General features: G+C 37.9%; 1 protein-coding gene and 1 long non-coding RNA gene across 2 annotated transcripts in view; both read right to left on the bottom strand.

Annotated features, from left to right (window-relative positions):
• Positions 1-20,221, bottom strand: part of LOC139596053 (uncharacterized) — a 198,855-nt gene that overhangs the window by 83,662 nt on the left and 94,972 nt on the right. The window lies entirely within an intron of this gene.
• Positions 1-20,221, bottom strand: part of ATG7 (autophagy related 7) — a 102,089-nt gene that overhangs the window by 79,777 nt on the left and 2,091 nt on the right. Inside the window, exons 4-15 of the mRNA XM_071440038.1 lie at positions 18,105-18,222; positions 17,218-17,295; positions 16,628-16,744; positions 15,938-16,087; positions 15,356-15,444; positions 14,288-14,409; positions 13,103-13,193; positions 11,384-11,528; positions 10,493-10,651; positions 7,333-7,527; positions 1,636-1,839; positions 283-398 (exon numbers count right to left, since the gene is read on the bottom strand). Of these exons, the coding sequence (XP_071296139.1) occupies positions 283-398; positions 1,636-1,839; positions 7,333-7,527; positions 10,493-10,651; positions 11,384-11,528; positions 13,103-13,193; positions 14,288-14,409; positions 15,356-15,444; positions 15,938-16,087; positions 16,628-16,744; positions 17,218-17,295; positions 18,105-18,222 (1,584 nt within the window). The remainder of the gene's footprint in view (positions 1-282; positions 399-1,635; positions 1,840-7,332; positions 7,528-10,492; positions 10,652-11,383; positions 11,529-13,102; positions 13,194-14,287; positions 14,410-15,355; positions 15,445-15,937; positions 16,088-16,627; positions 16,745-17,217; positions 17,296-18,104; positions 18,223-20,221) is intronic.

The following is a 20,221-nucleotide window of genomic DNA, read 5'->3' as shown; positions in this document are numbered from 1 at the left end:
GGAAAAGGAAAACGGGGGGAAAAGGAAAAGAGACAGCAAATCCAAGATCACTAATAGCAACATTTTCTTCTTTTGAAAGATTCCTAGTACTTTTCTGAGGTTAAATTCAGAGACAGAAGAAAAACTTAAGGCTTGATGAAGCAGTTCCCTCCAACACTGCACACTGCATTCATTTACAGACATCACCCCTGAGAGAATTGTCCTTCTTGAGGTGTAATTCCTCCTCCTCACTAGAGATCCTCTTAGGTTGGTGTGATTTCTCAGAGAACAGCAGTGTCTCACCCTTCTGGATGCTGCAGCACAGAAACCATGAGCTCCACTGCCAGGGCTCCAGCCACCATGGCCAGTCCAGGCCTGCTGACCGTGCACTGCTGGTCCAGAGTCCGATCCCTGGTGGACTGCAAACACACACAGCTCTCAAGGGAGGGCAGAAAAACCCCAAAGGAACCAGCTGCCCTGTGCAAAACACCTCTAGTGCTGCCAAATTCACAGCTGTCACCTTCCAAATCAAAAGCTGCTACTTCTTTACCTCGTGTGCACCAACACGGCGCAGATCCCTTAAAGAAACACCATTAAAACCAAATAAAAATCCAAGTTGCAACAAAAGGGAGATATAATCATCATTTGCATAAGGTTCTACTCACATGCCCTGGTGCAACAACACCATTGTAGAAGTAGCAGATCCCTTTAGGAAACGCCATTAAAAATTCAAATAAAAATTCGAGTTGCAACAAAAGAGAGATATATAATACATAACATATAATCACCATTTGCATAAGGTTCTACTCACATGCCCTGGTACCACAACACCATTGCAGAAATAGCAGATCCCTTCAGGAAATGCCATTAAAACCAAATAAAAATTCAAGTTGCAACAAAAGGGAGATATAATCATCATTTGCATAAGGTTCTACTCACATGCCCTGGTGCAACAACACCATTGCAGAAGTAGCAGATCCCTTTAGGAAACGCCATTAAAACCAAATCAAAATTCAAGTTGCAACAAAAGAGAGATATATAATATATAATAGAGTGATATATAATATATAATAGAGAGATATATAATATATATATATATAATATATAACATATAACATATAATATATAATCACCATTTGCATAAGGTTCTACTCACATCCCCTGGTGCCACAACACACACCATTGCAGAAATAGCAGATCCCTTCAGGAAATGCCATTAAAACCAAATCAAAATTCAAGTTGCAACAAAAGAGAGATATATAATATATAATAGAGAGATATATAATATAATAGATATAATATATATAATATAATATATATTATATAATATATATTATATATTATATATTATATTGTATATTGTATATTTTATAATGTATAATATAATGTATAATATAATGTATAATATAATATAATATAATATAATATCCCATCACTGTTTGCACAAAGTTCTACTTGCATCCCCTGGTGCCACAACACCATTGCAGAAATAGCAGATCCCTTCAGGAAATGCCATTAAAACCAAATAAAAATTCAAGTTGCAACAAAAGAGAGATATATAATTAATATATAATATATAATATATAATATATAATATATAATATATAATATATAATATATAATATATAATCACTGTTTGCATAAAGTTCTACTCACATCTCCTGGTGCCACAACATCATTGCAGAAGTAGCAGCCCAGTTTGTAGCCAGGGATGTTTGAGAACAGTGAGGATCCCAGCAGATCAGAAGGAGCAGAGGTGCTGCTGAATTGTGAATCACCAGATTCTTGATGCTTTGGTTTCTTTAGGCCATGTCTCATAACAACAAAAGTGTCAAATCCCAAGGCAGCATTGATGACCAACTGTGAACAATAAAGAGAGAACAACAGATTTTAAGTGAGCCAAAAAGGGAGGGGAAGAAAAAAAGCAGCCTTGAGGTTTTTATTCACTATAAATGCCAAAAAAGCCACAGGCTGAAGATGGATGAGCAACCTATTAACTGCATATTTACCACCTTAGCCATAAACAACAGAGCTTCTGAAAGGTGCAGAATTCCAGCTGTCAAGCCCTTAGAAAAAAACAAAAACCAAAATAAAAGTCTGTTTCAGAAAGTCACAAAGCCTTGTCCTTTCCTGTGCCTTTCAGGGCAATCTGATCTGAATGAATAACTCCCTCTAGCTGTTACACAAACTTGTGACAAAAAAAAAAAAAGCAACAGCAGCTTCAAGCAATGAAATACCATCTGTTATCCAAAGCAATTTCTGCTCAGTAAGGAAAGCAATTAATGATTACTTATGGGCTTCATCTGCATCTGCTTAGTCACATGGGGAGCAGGAGCAGCTGTGCTGCACAATTCCTGTGTCCTCATTTCCCCTCTCTCCACTTTGTGGCAAGTGCACAGAGGGATCTGGAGCACAAATATCAACACAACAATGGCTGCAGCCAGTCAGATACCAAGGAAGATGCACTGCTTCATCTGCAGCTCCTGCTGGTAGGAATTCTACTGCAGCACTTCCTCCTTTTCCATTCTTCCAGCCAGGAATTGTTCAAAAGAAGAACTCTGATGGAAGCTCTCTCAAGAATTAATTAGCAAGCTGGGAGTCTCATCATCATTCTCAGTATTTCCAATTATTTCTGCATATTCTTTCAGCCTTGGTGTAGTTTATTCCTCAGTCCTGAAGTGGAACCCTGCTGTTGAATCTGTGCAATTAAAAGATTCCATCTTCTCACTGCATCTCCCTCCACTTTGTGGCAAGTGCAGAGAAGAATCTGGAGCACAAATATCAACACAACAATGGCTGCAGCCAGTCAGATACCAAGGAAGATGCACTGCTTCATCTGCAGCTCCTGCTGGTAGGAATTCTGCTGCAGCACTTCCTCCTTTTCCATTCTTCCAGCCAGGAACTGTTTAAAAGAACTCTGAGGGAAGCTCCCTCAAGAATTAGCAAGCTGGGAGTCTCATCATCATTCTCAGTATTTCCAATTATTTCTGCATATTCTTCCAGCCTTGGTGTAGTTTATTTTTCCTCAGTCCTGAAGCAGAACCCTGCTGTTGAGTCTGTGCAATTAAAAGATTCCATCTTCTCACTGCATCTCTCTCCACTTTGTGGCAAGTGCAGAGAAGAATCTGGAGCACAAATATCAACACAATAATGACTGCAGCCAGTCAGATACCAAGGAAGATGCACTGCTTCATCTGCAGCTCCTGTTGGTAGGAATTCTGCTGCAGCACTTCCTTGTTCTCCATTCTTCCAGCCAGGAATTGGTTCAAAGAATTTTGAGGGAAGCTCTCTCAAGAATTAATCACCTTGATTAGCAAGCTTTGAGTCTTCTCAGTATTTCCAATTATTTCTGCATATTCTTTCAGCCTTGGTGTAGTTTATTCCTCAGTCCTGAAGTGGAACCCTGCTGTTGAATCTGTGCAATTAAAAGATTCCATCTTCTCACTGCATCTCTCTCCACTTTGTGGCAAGTGCACAGAGGGATCTGGAGCACAAATATCAACACAACAATGGCTGCAGCCAGTCAGATACCAAGGAAGATGCACTGCTTCATCTGCAGCTCCTGCTGGTAGGAATTCTACTGCAGCACTTCCTCCTTTTCCATTCTTCCAGCCAGGAATTGTTCAAAAGGAGAACTCTGAGGGAAGCTCCCTCAAGAATTAATTAGCAAGCTGGGAGTCTCATCATCATTCTCAGTATTTCCAATTATTTCTGCATATTCTTTCAGCCTTGGAGTAGTTTGTTTTTCCTCAGTCCTGAAGTGGAACCCTGCTGTTGAATCTGTGCAATTAAAAGATTCCATCTTCTCACTGCATCTACCTGTAAAACCTGAATATGGTGTTCCCCTTCCAAAATATGAGTAAGAGCTGCTATTAGCAGGAATTACTAACAATGTTAAACAATTCCCACTGCAATCAACTGTTTCTTCTCAGTTTACAGGCAGGTAACTATTTCATTCTAACTGATTGAGCCTTAATTAAAGAAAAAAAAATCATCTGGTTTTGATAAAGAGACAAATGGAAAAGGATCTTTTGGCATGGATTAACAAAAAGAAAAAAGAAGCAAATTTTAACAAGTTCCAGTGCTCAGCAGGAGCAGAGCTTTAATATCTGACATGAGGATTTATCATTTGAGGGGCTGGGTTGTCTGAGGTGCTTGTTTTGGACAAGGACTGCAGGAATGGCAAAGATCTCCAAAGCATTTGAATGGTGGAGTGGGGAAAAGAATTCTTACTGCTCCACACAGCCCTGGTGGTGTGCATTTCACACAAATCATCTCTCACCATCTCCTTGATTTTCTTTTTGAGACCTTTGGGAGCAAACTGTGCAGTACTTGAGATCTGCAGGTGCCACACAAAATCACATTTGAAGCAGAGCCCTCAATGAGTGTTTACCAATATCAAATATTGAGCATTTGTTTGGACACCTGGAGATTTCCCTGCTGTGTTTTTTCAGTGGCAGAGAATTCCATCTCCTCACATCTAAGGGATGTTATCAAAATCAACCAACTATGATGTGGACACACTGCACCACGGAGTAACAGAGAAATGTCACAAAAAGTTTCAAAGTTTATCCTCAAAATCATACAAGTGCTGCAAGAAAAATGTGGAAGGGCACTGCTGGCTAAGAAAACATAGGAGGGAAGTCTTGGAGATCATAAAACCATTCCATCCTGATTGAACCAGACAGGATTCATATAAAATATGCACATAAAACTCCACATATTGCTGGAAATTCCCAACCATACCACGTGGAAGAACAGGCTGGGCCTGGCACTTTCCAGCTAATAATTTTGAAATTTTGAAACTGAATTTTTGAAAAATTGTTAACATAGTTGAAAGTAGAGTTTGGGTTGAGATGAAGAAAAAAAGTGGTGTATGGTACCAAAACAACACAAAGACTTTGTGGTAATAATAATAATAATAATAATAAATATATATAAGAATATATATAATATAGTAATATAATAATAATAATAATATTACTATAATATGTAATAGTAATATATAGTAATATAATAATAATAATAATAATAATAATAATAATAATAATAATAATAATAAAAATCAGCCAACTCCCATAATAATTGGAAGTTAGCTGATTTGAATTGTTTTCAAACTCTGAAGAGATTTAAAAAGTGAACTTCAAGATGGTCATATAGGCAGCTCTGATGGAGAACAGAAAGGTCAGAAATTGCTTTATTCACATAATTTTTGCTCCAAATTCCTGCTCCCAACAATCTGCTGCCCAGTAGACAGCAGGAATTTGGTGTCCATGAGCAGCACAAACACAGTGCCAGGAACACCCAGCCTGGGCTGTGTGATGGGTTAATATGATTGATATTTATTTTTAAACAAACATGGAGAGTCAGTCCTCTGGGGAATGGAATCAGATTTTTGTTAAGGAGACAACAAGCTTTGCAAACTTGCTCATTTTGTCATTTTTGTGCTGTTTTCAAGGAACTAAAACAAAAAGAAAGACCACAGGTGCAAGAAAGGCCAGGAGGATTAAGGAGGAGCTGATGAATTATCAAGTTACACACACTTACACCTGAGGCTGTGATTCAGTGAAGCCCTCACTAAAGGGACACTGATCTCCCCACTGGCAAAGGGAAGCTCATTTGTGCTATAAAGAAAGAAATCCATTGCTCAGGGCCAGAAATTTAAAATAAAGGAATGAAAATAAAATAAAAATAATAATATAATAAAATTAAAAAAAAAATAAATAAAAGAAAATAAAATATTTAAAATAAAGGGAGAATGAAAGGAAATGAAATGAATGGCTTGGTGGCACACCTTCCTCTTGCTGGCTGCAATGAGAGTGGGAAAAGGGAAGGGAAAGGAAAGGAAAGGAAAGGCAATTTCAAGGAAAGAAAAGGCAATTTCAAGGAAAGGAAATTTCAAGGAAAGAAAAGGCAATTTCAAGGAAAGAAAAGGAAAGGAAATTTCAAGGAAATTTCAAGGAAAGGAAAGGAAATTTCAAGGAAAGGCAATATCAAGGAAAGGAAAGGAAATTTCAAGGAAAGGCAATATCAAGGAAATTTCAAGGAAAGGAAAGGAAGTTTCAAGGAAAGGAAATTTCAAGGAAAGGAAAGGCAATTTCAAGGAAAGCAAATTTCAAGGAAAGGAAAGGAAATTTCAAGGAAAGGAAAAGAAATTTCAAGGAAAGGCAACATCAAGGAAAGGAAAGGAAATTTCAAGGAAAGAAAAGACAATTTCAAGGAAAGGAAAAGCAGTATCAAGGAAAGGAAAGGAAATTTCAAGGAAAGGAAAGGGAAAGGAAAAGGGAAAGCTTGTGGCACACCTTTCTCTTGCTGGCTGCAATGAGAGTGGGAAAAGGGAAAGGGGAAAAGAGGAAGGAAAGGAAAGGCAATTTCAAGGAAAGGAAAGGAAATTTCAAGGCAAGGGAATTTCAAGGAAAGGCAATTTCAAGGAAAGGAAAGGCAATTTCAAGGAAAGGGAATTTCAAGGAAAGGAAATTTCAAGGAAAGGAAAAGGGAAAGCTTGTGGCACACCTTTCTCTTGCTGGCTGCGATGAGAGTGGGAAAAGGGAAAGGGGAAGGAAAGGAAAGGAAATTTCAAGGCAAGGAAAGGAAATTTCAAGGAAAAGAAAGGAAAAGGGCAAGCTTGTGGCCCACCTTTCTCTTGCTGGCTGCAATGAGAGTGGGGAAAAGAGGAAGGAAAGGAAAGGCAATTTCAAGGAAAGGCAATATCAAGGAAAGGAAAGGCAATTTCAAGGAAAGGCAATTTCAAGGAAAGGAAAGGCAATTTCAAGGAAAGGAAAGGCAATTTCAAGGAAAGGCAAGGAAATTTCAAGGAAAGGAAAGGGAATTTCAAGGAAAGGGAATTTCAAGGAAAGGAAGTTTCAAGGAAAGGAAATTTCAAGGAAAGGCAAGGAAATTTCAAGGAAGTTTCAAGGAAAGGCAATTTCAAGGAAAGGAAATGCAATTTCAAGGGAATTTCAAGGAAAGGAAAGGGAAAGGAAAAGGGAAAGCTTGTGGCCCACCTTTCTCTTGCTGGCTGCAATGAGAGTGGGAAAAGGGAAAGGGGAAAAGAGGAAGGAAAGGAAAGGCAATTTCAAGGAAAGGAAAGGAAATTTCAAGGCAAGGGAATTTCAAAGAAAGGCAATTTCAAGGAAAGGAAAGGCAATTTCAAGGAAAGAAAAGGAAATTTCAAGGAAAGGAAAGGGAAAGGGAAAGCTGGTGGCCCACCTTTCTCTTGCTGGCTGCGATGAGAGTGGGAAAAGGGAAAGGGGAAGGAAAGGAAAGGCAATTTCAAGGAAAGGAAATTTCAAGGAAAGGAAAGGAAAGGCAATTTCAAGGCAATTTCAAGGAAAAGGGAAGCCTGTGGCCCACCTTTCTCTTGCTGGCTGCGATGAGAGCAGGCAGCCAGCGGCTCTCCCTGGTGTCCATCAGCAGGAACACCACGTCGTGGCCCTCGATGAGCTCCTCCAGCTGCGCCACGTCCCTCTGAGCCTGGGCCATGGTCACCTCGGAGAAGTTCACTGGGTGGCCTGGCATGGGGATGCTCATGTTGTAACCCTCAGAGCTCTAGAGAGAGGCAGAGAGAAAAGCAGCAGGTCAGAGGTGACCTTGTGGTGAAACAGGTGTAAAATGCTGCACAGAGCAGAGGATGAGTGCAATCCCCCTGGCAGAATGGCAGCTCTGCTCCCTGCACCTCTCTGTGGGGCAGGGCTGGGCACTGAGGCACAGTGCTGGGCTTTCCACTCTGGATTTAAAAAATCCAGGTGTAAAATCCTGCACAGAGCAGAGGATGAGTGCAACCCCCCTGGCAGAATGGCAGCTCTGCTCCCTGCACCTCTCTGTTGGACAGGCCTGGGCACTGAGGCACAGTGCTGGGCTTTCTCATTCTGGATTTAAAAAATCCAGGTGTAAAATCCTGCACAGAGCAGAGGATGAGTCCAATCCCCCCTGGCAGAATGGCAGCTCTGCTCCCTGCACCTCTCTGTGGGGCAGGGCTGGGCACTGAGGCACAGTGCTGGGCTTTCTCACTCTGGATTTAGGCAGAAGAGACTCCAAGTCTTAGCAGGCTTAGTAAATCACTGCAAGAACAGAGTGGAACTGCTCCTGATGCCAGGGGTTACAAACAGCACCCCAAAGCCAAGCAGCCACATTTTCACATGATTATGATCAAACTTGAGTCCTGATTCTCTTTCCAGCCCCTTCCCACACGATTTTTATAGGCTGCAGTTTGTGCTAAATCCTCAGTCACAGCCATGTGCAGCATCACACCCACTGCTCCTTCTTTGCAGTTCCTCAGGACAAGAACAGCCTTGGATGATTTCCCTGTAATTCCCCAGCCATGTGGGAGCCTGAGACAGCCAAAAGCACTTCTGAGACTTTGTCACTGCAGAGCTGGAGGCTTGCACTGAGCAGAGGCTCCTATGGCAGAAACTTCTCCCTCTTCCAGCCCCTAACTAGGGCAGGACACACTGAGAGCAAATATTGTGCCAAAGAAGCATCTACACAATGCATGGACAATGCAAACAATTCATTCACTCCTTTGGAAATGTGTCAGCACAAGCTGCCAGCCATCTGCTGGAAGGGAAGGGAAGGGAAGGAAAGGATGGAGCCCTCATTTCTGTTACAGAAGAACAAGCCTTGCCAAAGTCTCCCTGCTTGGCACTGCAGGAAAAATTAAAAACCAAAAAGCAAAAACTGGATGAACCAAGCATAAAATTCCATGGGAAGAGAGGAGAGGAAGGTTGGTGGAATGTGCTTTTGACACAGACCAATTAATTACCAGCACAACTCATAAATCCAGGTGAGTCAAATGACCAGAAGGGTGAAAACACAGAAATAACATACAGAAATACAGAAATAACACACAGAAATACAGAAATAACATACATAAATAACACAAAGAAATAACATACAGAAATAACACACAGAAATCTCCCTGAGGATAAAAAGAACCAGGCCCATCCAGCAGCTTGGAGAAATGGCTGTGAGTAACATCCTGTAAAAAAGGATCCACCTCTTTTTACCCTCCGTACCATCATCACAGACATCAGGGAATTTTTGGGCAGGCTTTAATTTCAGTGCCATTATCTCCTCCAAAATTCCTGGTAGGAATACAGAACTTAATGCATGCTGTGTCTGAGTAAAGCCTTCATGGATAACCCATCGAGCCTGTGCTGCTCAAGTGCTGATTGATTAGACCAGCTCAACTCACACTGCTGGGGACTCAAGAGGGCAATTTTTTCTTTCATAAATTCAAAGAAATAAGCTGGAATTAACTGCACCACAAAATGGTCAATGTGGTTTGTAAATACTAAAATCCTGCCAGAATTCCAAGAAAAGCTCAATTGTAGCTGTAGGAATACAGATAAGCCTGGCAGCTCCAACACTTTTATTTGCCCCTCAAAACAAAGCCAGCAGTCACCAGCCAAAGTGGCTGAGGTGCATTTGGCAGCCCAAAAATGGCAAAAAGAGCTCAAAGGGCACATTGGCATTATTTTAAGGAGGAGTAAATGCCACATATATCCCCAAAGAAAGATCTTGCTCATTCCACAGAGTCCCAAAATCTCAGGAATCTAAGAAAAGTTCTAAAATGCCTCCAAATTATCCAAAATATTTAGTTAGCATCTCATAAAATGTTAGAATGACATTTAGAAAAGGGGACTCTATGTTGTTCTCTTTGCTTGCTGTTAAAAACTAAGCTATAGCTTCTAATATAGAAAATCAATTTAGAGAAGATTGCAAATTTGGGGTCTGAAACATAATAGGAAATCTCAAAAATACATTTATTTCTTCCCTCAGGACCTGCTCCCAGAGTAGACATTTAATATGTCTGACCTGGCATTACTCAAAGGACATCTTAGATAGGAAAAAAAATTCACCTCACTCTCAACAAGCTACAAAATGACTTCATGATCCTTAATTATATTTCATTAATATGAAATACTAAATATTTACAAATATTTACTGTCTCCCTGTTCTTCTAAAGCTCTTCTGAGCCTTGTGATGTTTGCATTTTTGTAATGGAGTTTCTCCCACACTTTTCATGTAAATAATGATTGTTTTGCACTCCTTTCTGGAGGAGGAGAGAATGGATGGACTGTTGGTTTGACCAGCGTGGTTGGAGAGGTGGCAATTTCATCCTCCAATCCATGATCACTTGTGGAATTCTATAAATATTGAGGTCCAGAAATAAAGGAGCTTTTTTTGCCTTGGACATCTCAGCGTGTGAGTGTTCATTTCGTGTCATATCGTGACAATTTACCTCAATAAAGTCACCAGGAACAGAAATTTGAAGTAAAATATTTTAGTCACTAACAAATACTTCAGTAACCAACTGAAATACTTTAGTAACCAACTCTAATATTTCAGTAACCAACTATTATATTTCAGTAACCAACTATAACATTTCAAAACGCCTGCACAGTGTTTTTAACGTTTAACTACTACAAATTTGAATAGCAATTTAAAGTCACTTTTTTAATTTTTTTTTTTTATTTCCCCCAGTGATAGAACATGAAAACAATGATTTTACCACTCCTGGGAAGATTTTCTGCAGCCTTTCTGCTGCTGCCAGAGCCTTGGGCTTGCCCCCACTCAGGCAATCCTCGAACTCGTAGAGCGGCTGCCGCACGGGGTTGGAGTAGGAGATCTTTGCATTGTCCACAAAAGTGATTTTCCTCACCCCCCAGCCCTAAAGGAGAACAAAAGTTCATAAAGATAAGTACAACAGCCTTGGGAAATGGTTTTTGAGTAATGCCACTCAAAACCAAATGGTTTTGAGTAATTCCACTCAACTCAACGTTGAGTTTTGTTCACTTTTTTGAAGCTACAAAAGTTTTTGCAGTTTTTTGAAGTGCCTGAAATAAGGGAACAGAAAATTTGGTTGCTAAATATATATATATAATAAATATATAAATTTTATATAAATAAATATATCTAAATGATTTGCTAAATATAGCATTTAACAGAAACCCCTCAAACCCTGCTGAATTCAGTGGAAAGAGGTGAACATCCCTAAAAGGAATCATCAGCACAGTTATTTCAAGTGCTTCACTGTGAATTTGCTCTTTGTAACTTGTTAATTTGTTCCAGAATTTCCTTTTTTTAAAATAAATTCAAAATATTCTGCCAAGGTTCCCTTCCTATTTCACGTCAGCAGAACTTCAGTTATTTATTTCCATTAGGTACAGATCTCAACCATTCCTGCAATTTAGAATATTACTGATGTGCATTCAGAACTTCAGTTATTTATTTCCATTAGGTACAGATCTCACCTATTCCTGCAATTTAGAATATTACTGATGTGCATTCTGATGCAGAGAATGCAATTTGTCTCTGATGTGTCACAGCAGCTGGACAAAAGAAATAAAGAAGTACAGGTTTTATGAGAAGCAGGATGTTCTTTGTGAGGTGAAAGATTTACCATCAAGGTCCTTGCAACACTGCAGCCCAGGGTGCCAGCTCCCAGCAGCAGACACTTGGCAGCCACAATCTTCTCCAAATCCAGAGTAGGCACCAACCTCCAGCACATCAACTTCAAATTCAGATCCACGGATGACTCTGCCAACCTGTGCCATGGAATATACAATAACATCCAAACCTTCCTGTGCTTCTCCAACAAAGGAATCACTGGTATTTCAGCTGAATTATTTTAAAATTTTAAACTTTTTTTTTAAAGGAGAGAAAGAATTCAGCAGTAGAATACATAGGTAATATGAAAAACAAACAGACAAGGGCTTCTGAAAAAGTAACGATCCAAAAATAACATTTTAGTAATAAAATTGTCGCTATAGGACACAAAAGAACACACGCTCACACCATTCTCAAGGTGAAAGAGAAAAAAGGGCCGTTTATTTTCTGACTCCAACATTTATAGTTTTCCAAAAGTGACAGTGGATTGGAGGGTGACAGTGGCACCTCTCCAATGCCACTGGTTAAACCAACAGTCCATCAACTCTCTCCTCCTCCATAAAGGAATGCAAAACAATGAGTTATTTACAGAAAGTGTGTGAGAAAATTCACTACAAGAATGTCAACATCAGAAGGCTTAGAAAATCTTAAAAACCCAGGGTGACATAAAATTGATGCAAGTATGAAAATAAAAATGGTGTCTCAGCCAAGATTCCTGTTAAGACAGATAATTTGTCCATAAATCTTTGTTTCTTTTTTAAACTACCTGGTTTCCTGTATCCAGTTACACCTGCCCTTAACTTTGAAATACTCCACTTGTGCCCTAAAGCATGTGGGCCCTTCTTTGTGCAAGTCTGAGAAAGAAAATGAAGTAGGGAATCTGTGTTCAAGCAAGGGGCAGATTTTTCTATCCATCAGAGCCCAGGGTGTTAAAGCTTTCACCAAGCTCAGATTCACCAAGCTCACCACCACAGCTCTCAGATTCCTGCAGGTTTCATTCCCTCACACATCATAAATAAAATCTTTTCAGCATCCAGACAATTCTTTGTCCAACAAGGATTTAAATGGCAATTGTCAAGGCTGGCATTTCACCAACACCTCTTTGGGAAGCACTTAGATAATTTATACAAGTAAAGAAGGTCAAGAACCTAAAGAATTAAGAACTCTGAGATGAACTTTATTGAATATCTGTGAAGACTGAGAATTTCCACAAATGCTTGAGACAGAAATGGCTTTGCTTGATGGGCTGAACCTGAACCATCAGACCAAGAAGTTTTTCCAGGGCAAGGACACAGATGCAGACACTCTGTTACCTCATTCTTTTCAATCCATTGCCCAAACAGAATGATAAAAATGATTAAAGTCACATTTCCTGAGCTCCTTCCTGGCCCACTCTGACACACCCCAAAGGATGAACTTTCCCCCATGTTCATTTTCATGAACACCCTGCAGGTTATGGAATCCAATGAAATCCACAGCCTGCAACACTCTGACCTACACTGCACTCAGTTTTAAATAAATGCATTCAGAATTCCCAACTAGAGTCCAAAATTGCCAAGATTTCTGCTGCAGGCAGTGCAGTGCTCTGTGAAGGTCCTTACCTCCAAAAGAAAGTCCAAACAATATCCAGTGGATGTTTTACTGCATATTCTTCCCTATTTCACATTTCAACTTGCTATGGCTTAAACCCAAGTAAAGAAAACTGTGGGAATTTAAAAGACAAAAACCAAACCTTTTTGGATCCATGCATTCACTGAGATTCACCATCCTTGGTCCCATGCTTCCCTTTTGGTTCTTCTCCCATCCGACAGCTTTTGGACAATCTGTTTGAAATATTTAAAACACACAAAAAGAAAAAAAAAAAAAAAAAAGAAAAACCCTCAAACAAAACAACAAAAACAAAACCAAAAATAGGAAAGAAAAAGGAAAGAAAGAATGAAAACCTTAATATTGCACGACAGAAAAAAAGAAATTTTTTTGGCCTTAACCCTGTTGGAAAAAACCCTTATTTTAAACCTGCCAGTAAATAACCTGAATTTTAACAACCTGCTATACAAATTGTGCTGTTGACATCATCTGAAAGTTCCTGGAGAATTTCTTTGCTCTCAGGTGTCCCCTGTGCTGCTTTTGCCTGTTCAGCTTCAAACCCAGCACAGAGCTGGCATCATTCCCCCTCAGATCTTTAATGCCAAGCTCAGTAAATTCATAATTCAGGCAACTTTGCCAATTTTAGTCCCACCTGCAAATTCAGTGGAGAATTATGTATCTTAATTATATAGAATTAAATAATTTGCAACAATGACATCTGAAGCATTCAGAACCTTTTTGCCTGAGGTAGAGAAATTTGGTGATGCTGTCCTGTACTTAGAAATTAAATCTGAGATTATGTTTTAATATTTTAAGTTTACTGCTTTAAAATATACCTGGATGTGTCACTGTGGGATTAAAGGAACAGCTCCATTCTGGGGCAGGGTTTTATCATTTTAGAAATTCTCCAGAAATTTTGCATCTCATAAATTCACTATCACTTTTTTCCTACCTGAGGGACTGTATACAAATTCTGTATACAAATACTGTATACAAATACTGTATACAAATTCTTCTTTTCAAGAAGAAAAAATGAGACAAACTGCTGTTTTATTGTATTTTCTAGGCCACCAGCAGGACTTTTCTTAGTTTTCAATTAGCAACACAATTACAGGAGGAAAAAAATTTAAGAGAGAATATTCTCTCTTCTTTCTTTGTTGAAAAAAGAACCATTTCCTTTAGAGATATTTAACAGAAATTCAAACAACTTAAAATCCATTTGAAACAACTTAGCATCAGTAACAATTTTGTAGCACTAATTTATTTTGCCATGTCAGCAGTGATGAAGAAGAAAAGAAAAAAGGGGGAAAAAATGTTTTTACTGGCTTACCTGGGCCCAGGGGTGCCTCTGGCAGTTTGATTTCAAAGATGATGCTGTGGCTGATGTCCCTCACCCCTTGCATGGTCCTGTCTCTGAAGCAGAGCACCTCAAGCCTCTGCAGAGCACTGCCCCTGCCAGCCAAATAAAGGAGAAATAGAGACACACATGCAACTTCTTTCATAGAAAAGAGAATTGGTTTAGCACCATTTCACACAGGTTTAGTCCTTTGCAGGGTCTGAATGAGCCTTTTTTGTCTTATCATGTACAGAACGAGAACTAATTCCTGAAGTGTCAGAAATGACTGGTTTGGTGGGACACAGCTCCAAAGCAGTGCCACTGCCAGCCTGACCTTGCATTTATCCAGCACTGGCCAAACTGCAGCTTTAGAGGAATAAAAAAGCAGAAAAGCACCAGAGCACACATCAGGTGACATGCTGGGACTCTGCTGCAGCACCAACATCCTCTGACTTCTCAGTATATATAATTTTTCCTCCTTATGCTTCAAAGACCCAAATAAAAAATAAGAATTTTAGTGCCTAAACCCTTCTTAACCCCAAGATTGTGTAAATGTAACACTCAAAACCATGGAAGTGCAACCTAATTACAGTTTTGCTACAGCAACCCAAACTCATTTGATAATTTAAATCCTTTTTTTCAACACCCAGAGTGTAACTGTGTCTTCTCTTCCCATCTTCTCCCCAGCAAAAAAAAATTCAAGTGGTACAAGGAGAAAACCTATTAAAATCTGATTTTTAAAGTGCAAGTCTGCTATTATTTGAAACTAATTAATTCTTTAAATTCACAGAGTATTTGGAACAAGATTTGACACAGCTGGAGGGTACTGGCAGCGTGTGAGGCTGGCACTTCCAGGTAAATGCATCTGTTTTAGGATTATAGGAATTTGTGACTGACAGAAGTAAAAACCAGAATCATGCACAAAATCAGAATCACTCCAAGTGAATACCAAGGCAAAAACCAAAATCTCAGGTGGGTGATATGAGTGAAACACCATGGAGAAAATGATCTCATTTAATATCCACCAATAATAATCCTTGTGGGAAAGAATAAAATAGGTACCATTTGTGGGCTGCCAGGATCAGGAAGTTTCTCAGTGGCCATCCTGGATACTGGGATAAATTACAAGGATCATAAACTCCAACTGTCACCTGCAAATCAAATTGTTCAATTGAGAACTCCTCCATCACAGTCATGAAAGGTTATTTGGCATTTTTAAATAAAACTTCTGGACAGGGCAGGCCTACAGACACATTTTGCATATTTATAAATATTTAATCCATGGTCACAGCAGGTTTTCCTCAAGCTTTTGCCACAGCTTTGAGATTTCTTCAGTTTGGCCTCTTCAGGGACACTGGATGTTCACTGCAGTAAATGCATTTTCTTTACTTTAAAAACACAATTAGGATGGAAGCCCAGCAACTGAAGCCTTGCTCCCAACCCAAAATCCTGCACTGATTTTGGGATGATCAAAAAGTGACAGGGCACAGGCCAGCAAGAGAACAAATCAAAGGGAAAACAGCACAAAAATCACTTTACAGCCACCCTCAGGACACAACCACTGTGCCCAGCTCAGCATTAGAGCCTCAAACCATTCACAGATTAAACATTTAATTCTATAAAATGATATAAAATTCTCATTACCTTTTCTCCTTGGTCTTGAAAGAAGGCATCCCACTTTTTCAGCAGGGATATCATGACAGAATTATCATGATATTTGATTAAAAAATAAGGCAGGGCTGTCACCCCCTCCTCCTGGCAGAGGTCATCATAGGCTTTCTGCAGGGCTTGGATCTGAAAGTGCAAACACAACTGAACCAACAGTTTTAACAATTCTGCACTGTAATATGAAAGAAACTAAAATTTGTTTAATTTTTTTCCTAAAAAAATAAAAAATAACTTCCTTTTCTTGTCTAAACACACATTTTATTAATAATTTCGTAATTTTAATGAGTTGGCTCACTCAGGGGATGCCCCTTTATAAAGGTTTTTAAATGAGTTTCAAAAGCAAAGCTGTATCCATAAATACATTTTAATTTTCATTTTTATATACAGATTAACATATATATCTCAAAAAGAAATATAAAGTATATAGCTTAGCATAATCACCTCTTCAGGGACTGTTTGCCATATCTGCACCTAAACTGAGATAATTTAAACAATCCTGGAACAAAAGGTAAACAAAAAACCAACATGGAAATAAAAAAAAGTGAAGTTTTTAAAAGAAATCAGAGCCTCCAATTCATTCAGGATGTGGTGACAAAAATAATGAGTTTTAAAGCTCACAGGAGTTCTCAGTATTGCAGAATTCACAATCTTTAGGATTTTGAATACCTGGTTTAGTGAGAACCTGTCCCCAAGACATTCAGGCTTCTGAGTGATCTCAATTCCATCAGGGAAGCAGAGAGCAGGGTAGCAAAACCAGTAATAGAAATGATACTTCTTTAAATCCTAGGGAAAAAAAGAAAAAAAGAAAAATAAAATTAGGTAATAAAGAAAAAGCAGTCCCTCCATATCAAAATAAATGATATAATACTAATTAAAATTAATGGTTTATGATTTTATCCATGGGAACCACAGGGACCTTTCTCTGACAATGATTTTAGAAAATCATAAAAATACTAAAAGGTTTCCATTCTCTGTATATGTTTTAATTTAAGATTTAAACAGACAAGGTGTGTACAATCCTTCAGGCTTTGCTAGCTGGAGCATTTAGCAAAGTTTTCAATTAATTAAACATGAAACAGCTGCTCTATTCTAATGATATGTGTAAGGCCATCAGGTAATCTTATACATTTGTAGAAAATAACAGAAAAATAAATTAATGCAGCATTATTATGAGTACAAAATATATGAATATTCCTAAAAAGAAACTACTTCACTACTCCCACTGCAAGTAGGGGACACAAATTATCTGTACTCACTGCAAATGTCAGCAGCAGGAACCTGTTCAGGAGCATTGGGTTCTCCAGGGCAGCTCCAGATTTGATTGATTCCCAGATCTGCCATGGATTGTGGAGACAAGGAGGAAGAAAAAGGCCAGAGAAACACCAAGAGAACATGAGAACAGCTGCAAAGATCTGTAATTCTTCCAGCTACCTTTAAAGTTTGGAGAGAAACATTCACTGACTTTTTTTTTAAACTGAATTTCTTCGTACAATTATCTGTGTTAAAAGGATTTTAAAGGTCAGACAACAGGGAATTACAGGGCCACAGGAATGCAAAAAATTCCTAGTTTGGAATGAAGATATGCATGAAAACTTTGTTACTCAAGGTAATTAATTAAAGGAATCAAGGACAGGTCAAAGTAAAGCACCTTAAATTTGACTTTCCCCTCTCCCCAGGCCATGAAACTGAATTAACTGCTGACAGTGCAGGCAGACCAGCCCCTCTCACCCATCTTTTTCTTGCTTTATCTCAGGATTCTTGCTGCTGTGCTGCTTCCCCATCTCTCTATCACACAGATAAACTGCAGTAATCTGAGGTTTAAACCAGGCACTGCTGGTTTTCGGGTATGAACACAAATTTTAAATACGTGCTCTACAGAATTTAAGTCCCTGGCAGCTCCAAGAGCATGGTAGAGTTTAAAATGTGATGGAGTTCTCATGTAGAATTAGTCATCATTAATTAAATTAGGTTCTGCTCTTTTTAGAGAAAAGTAAAAAGCAAACACCAAACTCTTCCTTCCAGAATGAGGCAAATCCTGAGGCTGCTCAGGACTGGGGTACCTCCAAATTTGGGGCAGAGTGTGAAGCACTTGAAGGGCTAGAAGGGATTTGGAAACACTCTGTGATTTGATTTGAAATCTCACCTCATTTGCTTCCTTGTCCAGAAGTGCTTTCTTATCACAGGATTTGAAAGTCTCAAAAGTGTTGGTGTTGTACAACGTTCCAAAAGCAGGGCAGCAACGTGCTGGTATTGAAGCATTCCTGAGAAAAAGAAGGAAAACTCTGGGAATTAACACAGTCACCAGCAGCAGTATCTATCTCATGGTGTTAACTTCAATTATGACATCAGGCACAGCAACAAAATTAATATAAATTAAAGTAATAAATTCATTTCATTTATAATATCTATATATTAATAGAAATATTATATATAAAATATATAATTTTACATATCAATAGAAATATTATATATAAATATAATATATATAATACTATATATACTACACTATATATAATACGATATTATCTTATATATAATATATAATATACAATATATATTATAATATAGGTTATATATTCTACATAATATTATATATATTATATATTTTATATAATATATATTATATGTTTATATAATGTACATAATATTATATATAAATGTTATACATAATAATATATAATTTTACATATTAATAGAAGTATTATATATAAATATATAATTTTAATATATTAATATAAGGATTATATATATAAAATATATAATACTATGTATGATATTATTTTATATATATAATAGATATCATTATATACATTATACATTATATAATATATTATATATAATATTCTGTTATATATGTTATATAACATATATAATATCATATGTAAAAACATAAAATTTTAAAATATTAATTAATTTATCTTTATGAGCATGGATTGATGGAATAACAACCAGTGCAAGCACACATCTCCATCATGGCTTCAAAACCCCATCTGGCATCTGTGTTCTCTCCAAGCAGAGTGACACTAAATCAGGGACTGAAGCTTTTAAATTCTGTTTAAACTGAATCTACCTGTGACAAATGGGATTTGCACTGGGAAAAACTAATTTATGCTGAACTTAGGTGCCAGTGTTGTACTCACATAAAGAGTGAGTTAAAATTTGACAGAAACACATCCCAAAGGAAACCCAGACCACACAAAAGATTGAGCAGCTTCTATAGTTTGTAACATCATCAGCTGGAGAAGCTGCTCTTTGCAATCAGTATTTTATTTTTGAGATAAATGAGGTAAAACCCTACAATATTCCCTTCATTTACACATCTGATTGATTTCCTTGCCTCCTTTCCATTGCTCTCAAAACTTGGTATTTTCCCAGTCATAACAGATGAACACTTTGGAAGAGATTACAGTGTAACAACCAGGGATTGTAAAAACTACTTGAAATCCTAATTAAGCTATAAGGGAAGGAGTCAAATGACTAAAAAATTCTCCCTAATGCAAAAAGATGGGGAAATGGGAAAAAAATGGTATTTTATATAAACATACATGCAGAAAGTGAGAGAATCTGAGAAATCAGAATATTTTAAATCCAGCCAAAAGGAGTTAATTTTTTGTGACTCAAAGCAGTCCCTCCACTGCTATAAAGTTCATTATTTATTATTTATTCAGGAAAAATGCCTTTTCTGCCCTTAAAATGTACTAATACACGACAAAGACCATTGAAAATTGGTTTAGAAAGGATGGGGACTGTAAGAACAAAAACCTTTGGTAAAAAGGTTATTTATTTCTTTTCATGTAGAGTTCTTGATTCTCATGCAGAGTTATTTACTCTGCCATTGAATTATTGATTCTCATGTAGAGTTATTTATTCTCATGTAGAGTTATTGATTTTCATGTAGAGTTGTTGATTCTCATGTAGAGTTATTTATTCTCACATAGAATTACTTATTCTCATGCAGAGTTATTTATTCTCATGTAGAATTATTGATTCTCATGTAGATTTATTGATTTTCATGTAGAGTTGTTGATTCTCATGCAGAGTTATTTATTCTCATGTAGAATTATTGATTCTCATGTAGAGTTATTTATTCTCACATAGAGTTATCTATTCTCATGTAGAGTTATTTATTCTCACATAGAGTTATCTATTCTCATGTAGAGTTATTTATTCTCACACAGAGTTTCTCTAACTAATATATCAATTTCATGCCAGGAAAGTGTCTCCACACACAAATGAAGGCAAACCCCAGGCTGTACTTAC

Source organism: Agelaius tricolor, unplaced genomic scaffold (genome assembly GCF_023055355.1).
Source record: "Agelaius tricolor isolate 1412-34295 unplaced genomic scaffold, bAgeTri1.0.p SCAF_14, whole genome shotgun sequence".
Lineage (NCBI taxonomy): Eukaryota > Metazoa > Chordata > Aves > Passeriformes > Icteridae > Agelaius > Agelaius tricolor.
This window is presented reverse-complemented; position numbering and strand designations above follow the sequence as displayed.